We start from the raw sequence: 18148 nt of genomic DNA, 5'->3' as shown, positions 1-18148 counted from the left end.
GGTTTTCGTGGCACGAGTATTTTCCAGCCAGTTGTCCCATGTTTCCTACATATCAATTTTAAAACAACATTCACAGAAATAAGTGAATGCGAAAGAGAGAAAGAATTCATGCCATTTGTGGACGATTGACATGAATTATACAAGGTGCAACTTATGCAATGGCAGCAGCATTCTTATTTGCTTAATGTTCTTTGTGCCCCTGTATTTGTATACAGGGGCACAGGTATACAATACAGCAACACTATGAACATTAGTACACAACATGCAACACTATGAACATTAGTAAACAACACACAACACTATGGATGACATCAGAACACAACAGCAATAAACAAATTTCATATGGCGTGAATGATGCGCCGACATCATTTCCCGTTCTGTACCTCACCTAAATAAAATGAGGCAGACGGACGTGAATGGCGAGCTATCCGCAATTGCTGTGAAATAATCACCAAAATAAATCACATAAATGCACATCACATACCGGCCTGTGTTCATATGTGATGTGAACCGATGGGATGACGAAATGTAAAACTATACAGTTCCAATCAATTAAGAAACTGTATGCGAGACGCAACCCATACACTAGTGAAGAACTAGTGATAGAAAGGCAAGAAGAAAGAAATTACTTATAAAATGCGAATAAAATAAAAACTCAGACCACAAAAACAAACAACTTTATTAAAGCAAAGAATAGAGAAGAGAAAAGATGAAGGTCGGGTAGAAACCTTGTACGACCAAAATAGTTACTTTTCTGGACAAAAAAAAAAAAAAAAGGACCTGTGATCTAATGATATTTATTATTAATTAATATTAAACAAAATATTCAATAATGGATTATCTTTACATCGTGAGCTTGTAGATCGGCCATTTTTGCTACTTTAGTGTTTGACACTGTAGCATGACCAAGTAAGGAAGTTAATTTACAAAAGGTTGAACTATGGAGATACAAGGTTTCTGCCCAACAGCCAAAGATAATAAACTACGACCACTTACCTTCAATATCAGCACTAAACAAAACACACACTAACCAAGGAACAAAATGACACATCGGCCATCATTTTGTTCCTGTTAGTTTGCACAGATCTACAGCATAGAAGGCTGTAAACAGTAGGGCTGTAACGATACATTTTAACAGCGATACTGTATCGCTACAGTAACTATTTAAAATATATAGATTTTTTTTTTAATCAAGTAATACCACACAAAAATGTAGTATTGATACAATAGATTAATTGCATAGCAAAACGATTCGATACCGATTATTTCCATTGCAAAACAATATATAGTCAATGTTTTGCCGTTTTCATTTAGATATGCTTAGATTCTTGAAATTAAAGTTTTCGATGCAGTTACTATATCGTTACACCCCTAGTAAACAGTGTTGAGCAGGCTACATGCTACCATAATGATACAGACATAAATCACACAGTCCACTAGTGAAGAACTAGGGCAATAGATATAGGCAAGAAGAAAGAAATTACTTATAAAAAAATATAAAGCAAAATGCGATTAAAAACTCAGACAACTAAAATAGATAACTTTATTATAAGCAAAGAAAAGATGAAAGTGAAGTGTATGTATAATGTGTGTATAATGCCTAGGGTCCTAGGCATTATACACACACATGGTGTGAAACGATACACGGAGCGAATGACAACATATGGTATGGTAGCATGTAGCCCACTTACACAAGAAGTAGGAATAAAAAGGTTAAATACTAACCTTCACTGCTAACAGCAAGCAGCAGCAGCAGAGGAAGACATCGGTATTAAAGGTACAAACTGTCAGCTTGACGTTCTGAAATGACAGGGGAAAAAAGAAACAAATTTAGTTGTCGGCCTACAGGATGACATTTTGGAAGTCATAACAGTCACTGACAGGGCTGTGTCACCATTATTTTACTGTATTAAAAACAGGCACTGACAGGGCTGTGTCACCATTATTTTACTGTATTAAAAGTGTCAAACTGTGATTAACGAAGGGCCACTACACCCCTTTGGCAACGAGCTTATTTTAATGTTTAGGATACAAGACACTTTCCTGGGGTTTGTATATGTGCATTACGTTTCTTTGTCATGCCATGTTCATGACCAAAAACATGCCATGAAAATGTGGTCTCACTTCCTTCCTGGACTACAAATTCACACCCCATGCAGCCTCCACAAGGACGGAAAGTGCACTAAAGCATTATGGGAATTCAGCAATCAAGTCAAACACACTGGCCATAGCGCTATGGTTATCTACTAAAAATACTATTCACTGCTGGAAGAAATTGCAGTCAATGTCCCTTTAAAAAAAAGGGACAATTCTCATTTAATTGTGACACCAAATGGACCTGTAACTTTGTTCCAATTGTACACAGAGTTACAGATCTGTGGTTCAATTTGTATACTCTGAATCATAAGCCTTTAAAGGCAAGGTATTCTCAAACATTAAAAACAGAGATGGAAATAGCAGATCTACCTGCTCAAGTTTTTAGCTTGTACATCGGCTAATTTGACTATATTCAGACCTCGGCAATCTTTCCAGCAAGGTGCCAAGTAGGTGCAACTTCCCATTGACAGCCCAGTCATCCAAACAGAAAAAGTCCTATCCAATTGCATTAAACAATGTCAAACTCAACATTGCAGCTGTACAAAAAGCTTGAATTATCCTCTATCTGCAAAGTGTTCGTTTCATACAAATCCACCGTAGACATTATGAGCTACTTCCATATGATTATTTTCTAAGTATCAGAAGTTTGGAAGCACTCGTTATCAGTAAAGCAACCTCCAGCTGCCTCCTGCATGATGTGCACAGTCAGAACAGGTGGTACGCATGGGCTGTTGAGTGATATTCAACGAGCGCTTCCAAACTCTAACACATAAAAACATTCAATCACATTTCTTGACAGGAAGTAGCTCAAAACATGTATACAGTGGATTTTTATGAAACAAACACTTTGCAGAGAGAAAGGATAATTCAAGCTTTCCCTACAGCTGCAATGCTGGTGAGTTTGATGTTGTTTAATACGATCAGAGAGGACTTTTCTGTTTGGATGAATGGGCTGTCTGTCAATGGGAAGTTGCACCTATAGGTAGCACCTTGCTGGGAAGATGGCCGTGGTCTGAACAAGGTCAATTGGGACACTTCACCCCTTTTGCAACCAGCTCTTATTTTGATGCTGTTGGGGAGACAAGAAGCACTTTCCTGGGGTTTATGTGGGTAATATGTCTTTATATATTTTAGTATAGCTAAGTGTCCATTACCCACATAAAACCCCCAGGAAACATCATTCAAATCTGGTTGCAAAAGGGGTGAAGTGTCCCTTTAATTTATTTTTGGAAAATCATATAATAATTCAGTTAATTTCTGAATGCGTTTGTCTGTCAGAAACACCGCCGTATCTCCTCACCAATCGCTCCCACTTGTCACGCAGGCATTGACCATAATAATATGGAGGTCTTAACGAAGCCCTTTTCCCAATTTAACAAATTATAAATTAATAATGGATTTATTAGTGAATTAAAAATGCGGAAACGCACCCAGAGCGCAGTACCCCCTGCGGCAATATCTCACAACGGGTAAGGGCTAGTGTATATAATTAGTCATATCTGCCTCATGCAAAAAGAAATATGAAGCCTAAAAGCCATGCATGTATTCATATGTTCAACGTCAAACACAATCATGTGTATGACAATGAAATAGTAAACTTAACATGTTGTAATGGTGACACAGCCCTAGTTTCTACTACAGCCACATGTAATCCAGGTACGTACCGTGGGGGGCCTTCCGTCGCTCGGTTGAAGATGGCCGGTATTAATAGAGCCGCGTAGGTTGTATGGCACAATACGTCCCGAGCACCGTACGCCTCGTAATCTCAGGGAGCGTTCGTTGACACCGTTATTCGTTTCAGCTCAGCCGAGTAGACACTCCATTACCAATACCAGCCATCTCCTGATGACTGCATCCAAGGTCACATGATTAACCTGCAAGACAGACATAAATCCAACATTACTCTTTATCCAGATTTTATACAGTGTCAAATTCATACAATATTGAAAGGGATATTTCACTTTCAAAAACACTTTGTCATTTTATTGTCTACTCAGGCTTATGTGAACACAGCAGACTGTTTAAGTAGGCCTGTAGAGTTCGCTCCAAGAAGCGACAGTCCAAGAATGTAGATCTCTTTTTTTGGTATTTATTTACCTCCAAAACTAACACATAGCCCATTATAGGATAGCCCATACAGCTGAAATTACATGTTTGTGCTGCTGGGGTTGTGCAATAACAAGAAGTCATGTGTGTTTGTTTTAGCTTGTACAGTATGTCGTTTTGTTATATGATGCACTGATTGGTTGGCACTTTTAATTTCGTTGTACACGTTGCAATGACAAATAAAAATCTATCTATCACAGTCAAGGTTTGAGGCAAAACATAATACAATCAGAGAAAAAAAGGTTGGGTATTTGTTTGATGAATCTATCATGGTAAAAAATGGATTTTGAAGTTACAATGAGTTTGTATAGGAAGGGGCGGGGCAGCTAAACTTTATATCAAATAGCCAATTACTGAATCAAGCAACTTCAAAACTGTCTGGGGTGTTCACATAAGCCCGAGTAGATAATGAGTGTTTTTTAAAGTGAAATACAGATGTTAAAGAAAAGGGAGAAGATCTTCAAAATTATTATATTAATTATACAACTTGAGTAAAAGTAAAGAGGTATTGGCATCAAAATGATTATGCAGAATGTCCCATTTGAAATGTTTCACAAAATAATTTGAAAATAGATCTACAAGGTCACAATGTGTAGCATTGTATTGTGCACGATTATGTGCTTGTAGATCAGCCATGTTCAAATGTAGGCTATGGCTGTAGTGGTAAAATACAAAAATGTAGGATAGTAGGTTTTGAAATAATAATCCAAATCTACAAAAGTATACAGCTAGTAGTTCAAAGTTTCCAAATAATGGAGTCTATTTCCCACACTATACGTCAGTATTAAAATGTAATCATTTACTTTGCACCACTGTCTGTTTGGAACACTTTGTTTGTTTGTTTCCTTCTCAATAACAAACATTCAACACATTGTTGTCCATTTTCTGCCACAATAAACAATAAACAGTACTATAAAAACACTAATGTTTAAACGATAGCAGTGTTTAAAGGTGGATAAAACCGTGTGTTTTATCAAACAAACAAACATACCTTGCAGCAGCTCAGCCCAAACATGCTCTGTGCGCATTTCCGTGTCCCTATTTAAACCTTCTACGTCACATGAAAGTCCGTCCGTCATTGGTCAGAGTTATTGGATCATCACGGACACACGTGGCTGCACCTGGGTGGAGTTACACGCATGCACAATGCACATGCATGCACGCACGCACGCACGCACGCACGCACACACTTACTTGCTTATGGTTGTCCATCGAATCCGATGATGACGTCCACTTATGTCCTTAACGGTGAGTTCTTTGATGGCTAAAGAGTCCAATCCTGGAGTTGCATGTTTTATTGCAGGTGGGGCATGGGTAGGTTGTACCCACACACACACACACACACACGCACACACACACGAATGGGTCCATTAGGTTCCATTTGTACACTCTCAGAGTTAAATTAACATAGATTTTTTTTTTTGCAATATAAAAATTCGGGTCTCAGAGATAGAAATTAGTCCCTAGACTCATGCATGTCAAACTGGAAATTAAACGGGTTAAACGGGTTTAAACCATAGAGTATTAAACGGAGGTTTAAACGGGTTGAGAATCACTGCTAGAGCCATCAAAATCTTCTCTTATGGGGGTCTCTGTCATATCAAATGGGGGTCCGCGGGGGGATCATCTGGGGGTCCTTGACATGAAAGATGACTGTCGTATTGAACTTTTCTGCCTCTATCCTCACACAACAGGACTGCACTGCCCTCTGCTGGCCACTGGTAGCATTAACTACTTGAAGTGATTTCACGTTAGGCTACATAAATAGCTCTAGGTATTGCTTATTGTCATAGAGCAGTGGATTTCAACCAGCTAGGGGTCCTTGAGGGGGTTCCCGGTGGTCCCCACGTGGTCCGGGGACCCCCAGGGGTCCTTGAGGGGGTTCCCGGTGGTCCCCACGTGGTCCGGGGACCCCCAGGGGTCCTTGAGGGGGTTCCCGGTGGTCCCCACGTGGTCCGGGGACCCCCAGGGGTCCTTGAGGGGGTTCCAGGTGGTCCCCATGTGGTCCAGGGACCCCCAGGGGTCCTTGAGGGGGTTCCAGGTGGTCCCCATGCAGCTACATGATGGAGAGTTGGTAACCAAATGGAGCCTTGTAGATTTTTAACTCTTGAGAGCGTACAATGAAACCATGTTACGCTCTCAACAGTCACATTACTGTTAAACATCTAATCTGATCAATGAAACCATGTTACGCTCTCAAGAGTTACATTACTGTTAAACATCTAATCTGCATTACTTCATTTAGAGCGTACAATGAAACCATGTTAGCTCTCAACAGTCACATTACTGTTAAACATCTAATCTGCATTACTTCATTTTTTCAGTCTACACAATTAGAGAATGTAGAAGGATTGTTATTTTGATAAACATTTGCCAAAAGCATGGAATCTTATCCAACGACAACAAAATATTATTTCGTTTTGGGTCTGAGAGGCTAAATGTTATCAAATGGTGGTCCGTGGCTAAAAAGCCAAATAAATGATTGATTGATTGATTGATTGATTGACATATGTATTAACAGTTTGCAGAATACATTTAAAGCACAACTCAATACAAAGACTGTTAACTGTGAGTGGACGACACCAGCTATGGCAATAGCACAAACTTTGGCATGCTACTAGTCCTACATACTTAAACCTACCAACCCCATTGTAGCCTACTTAGGTTCATCTTACGGTGGACATGTTTGCCTGAAAAGGAATCTTTGAAAGGTGTCATAGTTTTAGAAATATAGTGCTTTCAAATTTAAGACTTTTAACATGGTGCTCAATGGCAGATTTTGGCACGTCAAAAAATCACTTAAATTTTATTTTTTGCCAAGCAAAGCCCAAGAGCCACGTGTAGTCCACAGAATAAGATCAGCGCGCACTGTGGTGCTGCGCGTGTACGCAGATTAAACAGGAGACGGGCGGCGTTGAGAAATGAGCTGGTGTTACGCGTCGTGCAGCGGCTGTGTGTTTTTTTTTGTTGACGCTTGGCTCGTCGACTAGAGATTATGTCACGTTCTTAAAAAAAAAAACAGTCCACTTCCTTCTTTAGGTACACATGCATTCACATTGGAACGATCCGTATCTGGATACACTTCAACGGTCCAGAGACCCTCCCCCCATGCGGTCCCGGGGACGGTTGGGCGATCCGCTCCCGGGAACGGTACGCATCATTCACACTACCACAACATCTACCAAGTGGTCCCGAGTGCGCACCCGGGACCATAGTGTGAATCACCTATGAAGCGATATAGCAATGGGTAGAGGGCTTCCTGGTTAACGGGAGGTCACAGGTTCAAGACCCTGCCCTGGCAGTGTGTCAGGAAAAGGGCCATATGGGGCGAGTCAGTGCCGCCCGCTGTAGCCTACTTTTGTCCCTGTTGGCTTTTGTGAATATTTTAAAGGATTTATGCCCGATTCAAACTTACTTAGTTTATACTTAGCCTGACACTCAGGCTACTATGTGTAACATTTTCTACAACGTCAATACTGTACTGTAGCTCTAGGCCAGTGGTTTTCAACCCTTTTCATGTCAAGGCTCATTATATATTCGCCATTTGAGCCACAGACCACCATTTGATGACTTGTAGCCTCGCAGACCCAAAACTAAACTATATTTTGCTGTCATTGGATAATATTTTGTTCAGAGTTCCATGCTGTTGACAAACGTTGATCAAAATAACAATCCTTCTTCTTCAGTAATTAAGTAAGCAGATTAACAATAATTTAAATCTCGAGAGCGTAACATGAAACCAAATGGACCTATAAGGGTCCATTTGGTTTCATTTCACGCTTTCAAGAGTTAAAGATCTAATAAGGGTCCATTTGGTTGCAAACTCTCCATCATTTAGGTGGGGACCAACTGGAACCTCCCCAAGGACCACTGGTGGTCCCTGGACGGACCACTGCTCTAGGCCACCTGCTGGTGTAGCTTGGCTTTGCTGGTCATTCTAGCCAGCCAGCTGGACGACCAGCTTGACCAGCAGGATCTAACTTAGCCTGAGTGTGTGACCAGCTGACCAACTATACTGCCAAACCAGCAAGACCGGCCTGACCGATTTCACCAGCCTGGAAATCCAGTTAAGACCAGCTAAATCCAGCGACCATCATAAGCTGTTTTTTTTGTCTGTTTTTTCAGCAGGGTATATGAGAATAGCCTACAAGCTTGTAGATCAGCCATTTTCAAATAGCCAAATATATATTGGGAAGGGCTGAAGTGGTTAATGTAGTAATGTAATGTAGTACTGGTTTCCTAGGCTAATGTAGTACTAGTAACTAGAAAGTCAATTTCAGAGAAGTTAAGTGTGCCTGCTGCTCATCAAGTCGGATATATGGTAGCTAACTTTTACCCCTTTAATCACTTTTAGTTTTAACATAACTTTTAGCATACTTAATAGAACTATTTAGGCCATTATTATTGTGCAGGTGTTTCCCTGCGAAAAACATCCCTCTGGCTGTATTTTGGTTTTGTTCTGCGGTTTATGTTGACATTCATCCCAGTGCAGGGATGTACTTAAGTTACTTTCCACCATTGCAATTGATTGACGCTGTGAACCAAAACAGGCTCAAAATAAATTTCAGCACACAGTGAGCTCTTGAAAAACATTTTACTTTTTGTTTTTGCATTTTCAAATGTTTTATATCCAAAGATCAGCCACGAAATGCATACTTCAACTGACCACATATGAGGCAGGAGGAAGGTTCTTAAAAAAAATCCACGATTATCTTCATCTTCCATCCATCAGGCTATTCAGGTACAGAGAGGAGTAATAAGGGAAAATTAGCGATATGTGTGGCAAATCTGCAAAAAAAAAGGTTACCAATAGCTTTGTTCACAAATGTGTTCATAAAGATGTCCACTATAGGTGGCTGCCTTACTACTTGCCTATCGGGCCATGGCTCTTTAGCCGATTGATAACGTACAAGGCTTGTTGATACGAGGTCACCTCCCGGCCGAGACGCACATTGTCCGCTGGCAGAGACGGGTTCTCTTGCGCCACCTCAGCTTTCTCAAAACGAGCTCGTTTGGCTAGCTTGTTTCTTTCCCCGTCGAGCTTCGGGATGGCTTTCTTCTGAGGAGAAACTAAATAACTCGTGCCTGCTTTGGTCTCTACATATTGGATTGGCAACCAGTAAACACAGGGACGGGATGCTGTGTGAATCATGAACGGTTCTGAGAAAACGTTCTGAGGAACTTCCTCTGAGGTAGAGCAGTGTGAGATCTAGGGCTGGGACTGCACCTTTCTCAGTCAGCCACTGGCGGTGCCTCCCAGCCAGAACAACCAAGACCTCTCGTTTGAGTTCCACGGCAGAGTCATATCCCTGAGGGAGGGCCAGAAACAAGGAGTGGGTCGTCGCTGAACCATTCATGATTCACACATCAGCCCGTTTCCTGTGTTTACTGGTTGCCAATCCAATATGTAGAGACCAAAGCAGGCACAAGTTATTTAGTTCCTCCTCAGAAGAAAGCCATTCCGAAGCCCAACAGGGGAAGAAACAAGCTTGCCAAAAAATGGCCAATGGTTATGGCCGAATTTAGTTTTAGCTTTCTGTGCAAAACTATTGCTTGCAATGGATTCAGAATCATGAAAACCCCCCCTGACACGTCACTTGCTACTTAATGCATAATGAAATGTTGCCCAAGGGAGTTGGTAGATGTGATAGTAGACACCTTTATGAACACATTTGTGAAGAAAGCTAACGGTAAAGCTTTTTTGTTTGTTGCAGATTTGCCACACATTTCACCAACTTTCTCTAACTAGAGTCCTTCTTAGCAGTGCAACATCAAGTCATCACTGTCAGAGTTCATAAACAGGTGCTTGTTGCGAACGGGGTGGTTTTGCGTGTTGCACACCCAGCGCGCTGCAGTAGGATGAAGCACGATTGAGCAGAGCGTCCAATCACAGCAGGTGCTCAGGCTCTACGCAAATCCGAGTGCGTCATACTGCAGCTCCTGGAGACAGATTCATGTCCATACAGCCACAGTCTTCACGTGGTCAGCGGCAGGGCATCCACCTGGCCATGCCTCCCCTAGGCCTTCCTCCTGGTCCCCAGCAGAAGAATCATGCAGTCAGGACAAGTTTGCAATGTTGGCGAGGAAACGCTGGGCCCACCATTCCTCCAGATCGATGGGCACAAAGTCTGTGTGGAAGGGAGTCAGACAGAATTTGATTTAAATAGAGTACAGTAAACAAACAGGTGAATAAGAATAATCTTTGTCACGTCACAGATTTACAGGTGTAAAGAAGAGGGTTACTTTCCAGAGTGCGCTCCATTTGTAGTTTTTTGTCCTTTCTAACTGTAAATAGCTCTGGATTAAGCATGTCTGCTAAATGCCCTAAATTGTAAATGTAGTTTTGATTGAGATCCCCCAGGGCTCTATACTGGAAGCATCAACCTCTCAAATTTGTAGATCAGCTGGCCTATTTCTGCCAAATGACTTGACCAGAGCAGGGATGCTATAGGGTTCATACAGTATATGTGGTTAAGAGAGCTTCGAAGGAGACAGGTTTGGGTGAGGGACGTGACATGAGGCTGTTGAATCAACAACTAGAGAAGGTCAAACTAAGGCTAGAGGAGTTAGACATTAAAAGATTACTAAATACTTACTAAAAACAGTAACAGGAAATCTGGGTATAAGGTTCCCCTTCATGGGGTCTTGAAAGTGCCCCCAAAATTAAAGATCTTAACCACTTCAACCCTGGTGTCACTAGACTATATTGGGCATGTCATTAGCAAAGGTTTACAAAACTATTACTCACATTTTCAACATAATTTCCACCGTGTTGGGAAATAGGGTAAGTAGTATATAAGTAGTTAAAGGGTAGTTTTTTCACATGGTTTTTACATTATGGACAAAACTGAATAGTTTCTCAATGTAGATCAAGTATACAGGTATATTTGTGTATTAGGCTACACATTATTACAATAGGACAGTGGTTTTCAACCAATTTCATTTCAAGACCCATTATTCAGCATTTGAGCCACAGACCACCATTTGATGAGATTTAGCCTCTCAGACCCAAAACTTTTTATATTTTTTTCTTTGAATAAGATTTTGTCCACAATTCCATGCTGTATTGATGTTGGTACCAGTAGGAGAGCTATACAGGCAAACGATCAAAATAACAATTCTTCTACATTCTGTATTCAGATTTCTTTACCAATAATTTAACTTTTGAGAGCGTAAAATGAAACCAACTTTCCATCATTTAGCTGGGGACCACCTGGAATCACCTCAAGGAACACTGGTGGTCCCCGGACCACTGGTTGAAAACCACTGCAATAGGCAAATGTAAGAATAACTTTGGAGTTTAGACCTACAGCAATGAAAGATAATTGTAATTATTTTGCCAAAGCACCAGGGCAGCTACTGTAAAGGTTCTTAAAGAGCTGCATGATGCCTACCGCTGTTAGGGCAACAGTGAGAGAGACACATTAGTGTTGACTTTGTGTACACAACTTACTCTTCATTACAGGGTTGGGGGTCTTCTCTGCATACTGAACAGCCCCTTGGCCAGGCGCAGGCTCCCCACGGACCCCAGCACCATCTCCCAGGCTCTGCTCCACTTCCTGCCAGGCTGCATACACACACAAACATACAAAATGGTGTTGTGATGTACAGGTACAGAAGAAAATGCATACAAAAAACAGCCAAGGTATCATAAGATGGCTCACCCAAGGCCCCATGGCTCACCAAGGACCCATGGCTCACCCAAGATGGGGCCATATATGGCCCCATCTTGGGTGAGCCTTACCCTTTATCCCTAGACTTCTTTATCATATTTTACTATCTTGAAAAACATTAGTTCAACTAGCCGATTTACATAGACAGGTTGTGAGCTTGTAGATCGGCTATTTGAACCATGTTAAAATGTTTTTTCAAAATAGTAAAAAAATGGCAAATAAATAGGTTTAGGGATATAGCATGCAAGATATAGCACTTAACCTAAATCCAGGCAGTCAATTAAGGATACATTGCCAGGATTTTCATCCAGGATAACTGCTGTGGAATCTAGTAAAAGTAACTTTATTCACAAGTGTAATGTGTACAGCCTATACTGCAGTTGTTTGGTTGGCCATAGCTGGATGGGTAGAGATGCCACCTGGCAAACAAAGGTCCCAGGTTAAATTTGAAGTGGATATGGCCGAATTTAGCCCAAGGAGTGTTTTTCATGCAAAACAAATGCTTTGAATGGATTTAGAATCATGGAAAACCCCTAGTTCGACACGTCACATGCTACTTAAAGCATAATGAAACTTAGAAATGTTTGCCTTATATAGGTGGTTAGGTGGTACCCCAACTTTCAGCAGCTGTCACAAAGTTTCCTACGGTCGCCGACTCGGGCGCCCTAGCTAAATCATTAGAGCATGCCCTGGGCTACTTGGACGAATTTACACAAAATCCCCCTATGGCAATGTTACAATGTATTTTTGCAAGTAGTTCCAGTCCCTGGCCACAGGTAGCAGACATGGGGGGGGGTTACTCAAACTTTGTCTCTCTTGAATTAGCAACCCTGCTACCAAACTTTGTTAAGAACAGGCCTGTAGCTCAGGCGTTTTAAAGGGAAACCTGACATGTTACTTCTCAGACCAGTCTGCAAATGACTGACCTAATACAGCAGAAACATTATCACACTGCTTATCAAGTATGCACCTCCAAGAGTACATACTGTAATTACAGAAACAATGAGATGCAGAGTGCACACAGGAGAAGGCAGCCAGGGGTGGCAAAGTGAGCAGTGACAACGGTGATGAAGCAAGTTTTAAAAGCATACATGTACAGTTACATGCAGAGGACAGAGTTTAAGCAGAGGACAAGCAGAAAGGACTCTTTAGCTCAATGTGTGTACAGTAGGTTTTTGAAGCAAATGTGGTCATGATGAAAGATTGGAAAGCTCTCGGCTAGATTGTAACATTGGTTCTCAAAGTTGGTCAGGGGTCCTTCTGGGGAGGGTAGGGGTTACCAGGGGTCACCATGCAGCTAAAATAGTTAATATAGCCTATAGCGTCACAATCATTTTAACTATATTTTTTACTTTGGTTATTCAAAAAAATAGCAGATATACATTTTCCTTGAAAGAAAACTTTTTGCGCAATCAATATAACTCAAGTCTTTGTCATAAAATATTGTTTCAACCCGATTCGACTCACTTCCTTAAAGTAGTACTCAACTTTGGACAATCCAAGCCTCATTGTGTAATATATTATGAAAATATATATTTTTTAAAGTAAAAAAGTGGAGGACATATTGCTGCTGTTGAAACCTCTTATTTCCATATTTTTTACTTTGTGTGTTTTTTGGCAAATGAATGCCCTACTACTTGATCCTACTACAGAGTCACACAAAAGCATCAAATGAATGCCCTACTACTTGATCCTACTACAGAGTCACACAAAAAGCATCAAAAGTAGCAGATCCACAAGTCCGAAGTGTGGGACAAAGCCACGCATTTAGAGCTTGTACAGTAGATCTGCTACAGTACCTTTGCCATTTGTTATTTGAATTTGAAACAGTTTTGGACTTCCAACCCAACAAAGATGATAATGTGAACAATCATTATTGATTAGTGGGATCCTCTTTGCTTGCCACTTCAAGAAGGCGGTCGCATTACACATGTCTCTACACACAGCCGCCTTCCACCCTTTGATGTTGCAAGAAAGATGCATTGGCTCTGCTCTGCGGCGACATGGGCATAACCATAAGGGCTACGCTTGCATGCGGGCCCTTTGTCTAAGACAAATGTCTTCCTAGGAAGACAAATAATAAAGAACCTTGAACCTTGAACCTTGATTCTATGTTTGTATGTTAGCCTACTAGTAGTGACAGTGTGTGCACGAGAGGTTTGGCGCTGATCGGTCCAGCAGTTCTTTATCTTTATGAGATTAGCTTCGTACAAACACAGACCCTCTTAGATGGCTTAATCTCTTTCAGGGTCATGTCATAAAAACTCACAGAAATGTACTGAAAATTACATAAAACATTCATACTACATTACACTGTCAAAAAAGGTCGAACTACTGTTGCCTTGATGATGAAAAAAGGGGGAAAAGGCTATACCAGCGGTACTCAACTGGCGGACCGCGGTCCGCGACCGGACCGCGGACCACCTCTTTGCGGACCACCCAAAAAAAAAAAAAAAAAAAGTGAAATTGCTGCAAAGGCCCCCAAAATGTCCCCCAAGGGCCTCCAAAATTCTGGTGCGCGATATGCGCGTGCGCAGTGTGGCCTGCCAGGGCGTATAACTCCCGGCCTGATTTGGAGTTCCACTCCGGGCCTGCACTCTGCACCCCATTATTGGTTGGGTGGAAGGGGATCTGATTTGTATAAGCTTGGCTTGACCATACTAAACGGGCATAGAGCCCCGCTCTCCGAAGGACGCCGCGCATGGGACCGGACCTCGGTGTTATTAAAAAAAAAAATTGTGGACCTTCATCATTTCTAGTTGAGGACCCCTGGGCTATACTATACTACAGTACGTCTCCAAAATGTTTATACTACTTGTACTGTATGTTTACAAAATGGTCTTGTTTTTAAGTACAGTACAATGGAGAAATTTCCCTTATTTACTGGGGGGGGGGGGGGTCTTTCTGTTCATCAATAGACCAATAACACCCTTAACCAGGCATTCGTACTAGTTGCTCGTACAAGGTTATCCAGCCAAGGCTTGTTGTGGTTTGATACAGACTAACAGCCTTAACCGAGGTGGGGTAACAAATGAATACCTGTCATCCTTGGTTGCCCTCGTTATCCAAACTCGGATGACAAATGCCCAGATAATGATCTATACTCATCACCAGTATATATTATTTTTAGTGGCAATATTACCAGTGGTGGAAAAAAGTACTAATTATTTTTACTTAAGTAGTAGAGTAAAATAAACGCACCTCAAAATGTTACTGAAGTACAGTACTTGAGTAAATGTACTTAGTTCATTTCCGTCACTGAAGATTACTCTTCTGTCCGTTTTGAAGACAACCTCGCTGTTGATGAATGAATGCCCTAGTAGTACACAGATGAATTAACTCCCACTTGGAGCTCAGTAAATAAAGTAAATAAAACATTAACATCCTGTGGCCCTCACCTTCATAGACAAATTTGACATTCTCTTCATGGGCAGGTGTGAAGCCTTCAGCGGAGCCGTCTGACTTTTGTGCTGCTGCTGTGCTGTAGCGTTTCCCGTTGAGACGATTGAACACTATCTTAGGGGGCGGAGAGCTGGAAAATTCAGACAAAACAATGTAAGAATGCATTAGATCAAAGAAGTTTGGGTGGTCCCAAAATGAGGCACACGTGTCTCTTATTAAAGTTAATTAGACTTTCATATCTGTAATGTTAGCATTTTCTGACACAAATTACTTTAGTGTGACGTTGGGAATTCTCCACTGACATGTAATTATACAGCAGAGGAGACATGAGAGAGAGAGAGAGAGAGAGAGAGAGAGAGAGAGAGAGAGAGAGAGAGAGTCATACATGTGTATGTACATGCCATGGCTGTCTGTGAGAGTGTGTGCATGCCTGCATGGGAGTATGTACAGTGCACAGTAAAATGATCAGTGTTACCTCCGAGAATGGCACAACGGGCCCAACTTTGTACACTCAAAATAAAAAACACTGTCTATCTCTCGACAGTATAGCCTATTGTTAGTTTTATATACTGAATCCATGCACCTACAATCCAATATCAACCGTCCTTGCTGGCTTCATTATTTGTGCCATTCTGTCAATATTCCAGTATCAGTTATCTATCCAGTAACAGATTCCAGCTGTTCATTGATCTGCACTCATGTCAACTGGAAGATGATAAATGCTGTACAGTATTTTGTGTGTGTGGTAACTTGGGAGGGAGGGGGACTTGGGACTATACTTAGCCGCAATTTGCAACACTAGATTGTTTTATATTGACAGCCCATTGATCCAAATCAAATTTCCAATCTGCTTGTATCAAACAACGTTAAACTCACCAACATTTCAGCTGTAGGGCAAGCTTGAATGATCACATTATGATCACATTATGATTTTAGTTCAGTGATGCTAGTGTTTAAAAGGTGCAACATGTTAACCAATATGGTAGATTAGGCTACGTTAACAACATCTGCAGGAGGTGGTCTCCCTGCTCTTTAGAGTAGACCAATGTCCTGGTGTCAGGTGGGAGTAGGACGACACCTACTGGTTGACAAGTATTACTGCCTCAAGCTCATAAATGCAATATCTCCCCCAGACAAGTGGGGATTCCGTCTGGTTCCCATTCGGGAGACCCGGTTTTTAATCATCTTATTGTAGCACATTCAACTAGTGGATTCTTGCAGCTTTAATGTGGGCTAAAGCACGGGTTTTTAGGCTAATGTTTGTTTTACCAAAGTATAGCCAAGCCCAAAGAACAATTTTAAAAGCAACACAAATATAAACGGCAACATTCATTCAACATGGGAAATATTTATCATACGAATTAGCCTAGGCAGGCTACATACATAGCACATAGGAAACCAAACGAGAGACGAAATGTATTGTTGGCCCACTTTGGCCGACACCGACAGACAGTCACAGACAAGCGCTTCTTTTCCCGTGCCAAACAAGCACAGCTGCACACAGCCACAGGCTAGTCGAGACGCCTCGCAAATCTGCGTCCTGCGGGTGACAAACAGCAGTGCCCGTAAACAACGAAGCCACCCGCAGGGACAGTCACTGTCTCTGTCAGTAGGCCTATAGTCACATCGATGAAAACAACTGACAGTCTGACACGACACGTAAACAAACACACAGGTATAGCGCTCATCAGACGACAGACAAGCTATAACCTTGCAAGGTCATAGTTATGGACGATACTGTCTGGTTTACAAGTCATTTGTTGATTTCAACGATTCCTACGCGACAGTCACCCAGTCACTACATGATCTGTCGACTCTCAACTTGTCACTGATATAAATTATGTACGTATCATTATAGCCAAGTCGTATCATACACTGGAATGTTGCTTTGCGCTGCATATAGCTAACGGAATGGCCTACTTTGCAAAAATAAATGTTTTACTTACTTTGACGTTAACCAAGAGGTCTGGTTAAGCTTCAAGTCCTTGTTTTTACTCTCAATTTGTTGTGTGGGCCCTATATAGTGAGACAATTCCAAAGATTATACAGTGATCAGCCCATATAGTCCAGTTATTCTAGCAATATATTGTGATAAGCCACTTTAATGTCAAAGTGTATTAGTTCTCCCAATATCTTGCAAATAATTATTGATTTATTTTTGGAATGCTTTGCTCACCTGTCCTCCGTTGTGTAGCAAGTTTACTGGGACCTCTAGTAATTGTGTACATCATGTGATCGCCTTCCCCAATAACTTCAGCGTTGCATAAAATTAATATCCTGGGGAACTGGAGCGTCCCCTGGGCCGACAGTGGCTCTTTGTTGCCTGTCAACTGTTCAACAACCCCCCTGTTCTGTGGAATCCTCTCGATGACGCAGCCACCGTGGAAAAAATATTGCAGCTTTTCCCCCAAGTCAGCTTGTCAGGTGTATGTCGGCCAGACGCCTGCTAGCTACTGCCAAACTGAACCGAACCCGGGGCTGGCTGCAGCGCAAACGTGGTGTCACTTGGTCTTTAAAGCGCCGCCTGTCTGCTATAATGCTCCTGCAAAGGTGTCCTGTAATAGGTCATTCAAGGTGAGGTGAAACGTTTCCACGTGATTGTGATCTTTGAAACGATGTGTGTGTCCTTCCTTCTGTTCCGATAGTACTCTCTAAGAATGGAAATGATTCAGGTTCAGTTCAGGTTGTTTCACCTTGTTCCAAGACTGTATCAGTCTGCAGGAGAGAGAGAGGAGCAGCGCGCGCCGGTCCTCCGGTTGTGCAAGTGGATTATTATACAAGGAGGGGGGGTTACGCAGCAGACGCACGGCGCGTCGATTTCATCAGAACCCACATGGGATGAGTAGTGACGCGGGGGTACTCCCCCTCCA

The 18148-nt window shown here is 41.8% G+C and overlaps 1 protein-coding gene across 1 annotated transcript; it reads right to left on the bottom strand.

The window, feature by feature from the left end:
* Window positions 1-8780: 8780 nt before the first annotated feature.
* Window positions 8781-18020, bottom strand: mcrip2 (MAPK regulated corepressor interacting protein 2). The gene is made up of 5 exons (XM_083764992.1): window positions 17455-18020; window positions 17225-17294; window positions 15275-15408; window positions 11657-11770; window positions 8781-10331 (listed from the first exon to the last, which is right to left on the bottom strand). The coding sequence occupies exons 1-5, from the start codon at window positions 17507-17509 to the stop codon at window positions 10261-10263; spliced, it is 444 nt and encodes a 147-aa protein (XP_083621118.1). The 5' UTR covers window positions 17510-18020; the 3' UTR covers window positions 8781-10260.
* Between the last annotated feature and the right edge of the window lie 128 nt (window positions 18021-18148).

This window comes from Protomyctophum parallelum, assembly GCF_964188405.1.
Source record: "Protomyctophum parallelum genome assembly, chromosome: 5".
Lineage (NCBI taxonomy): Eukaryota > Metazoa > Chordata > Actinopteri > Myctophiformes > Myctophidae > Protomyctophum > Protomyctophum parallelum.
This window is presented reverse-complemented; position numbering and strand designations above follow the sequence as displayed.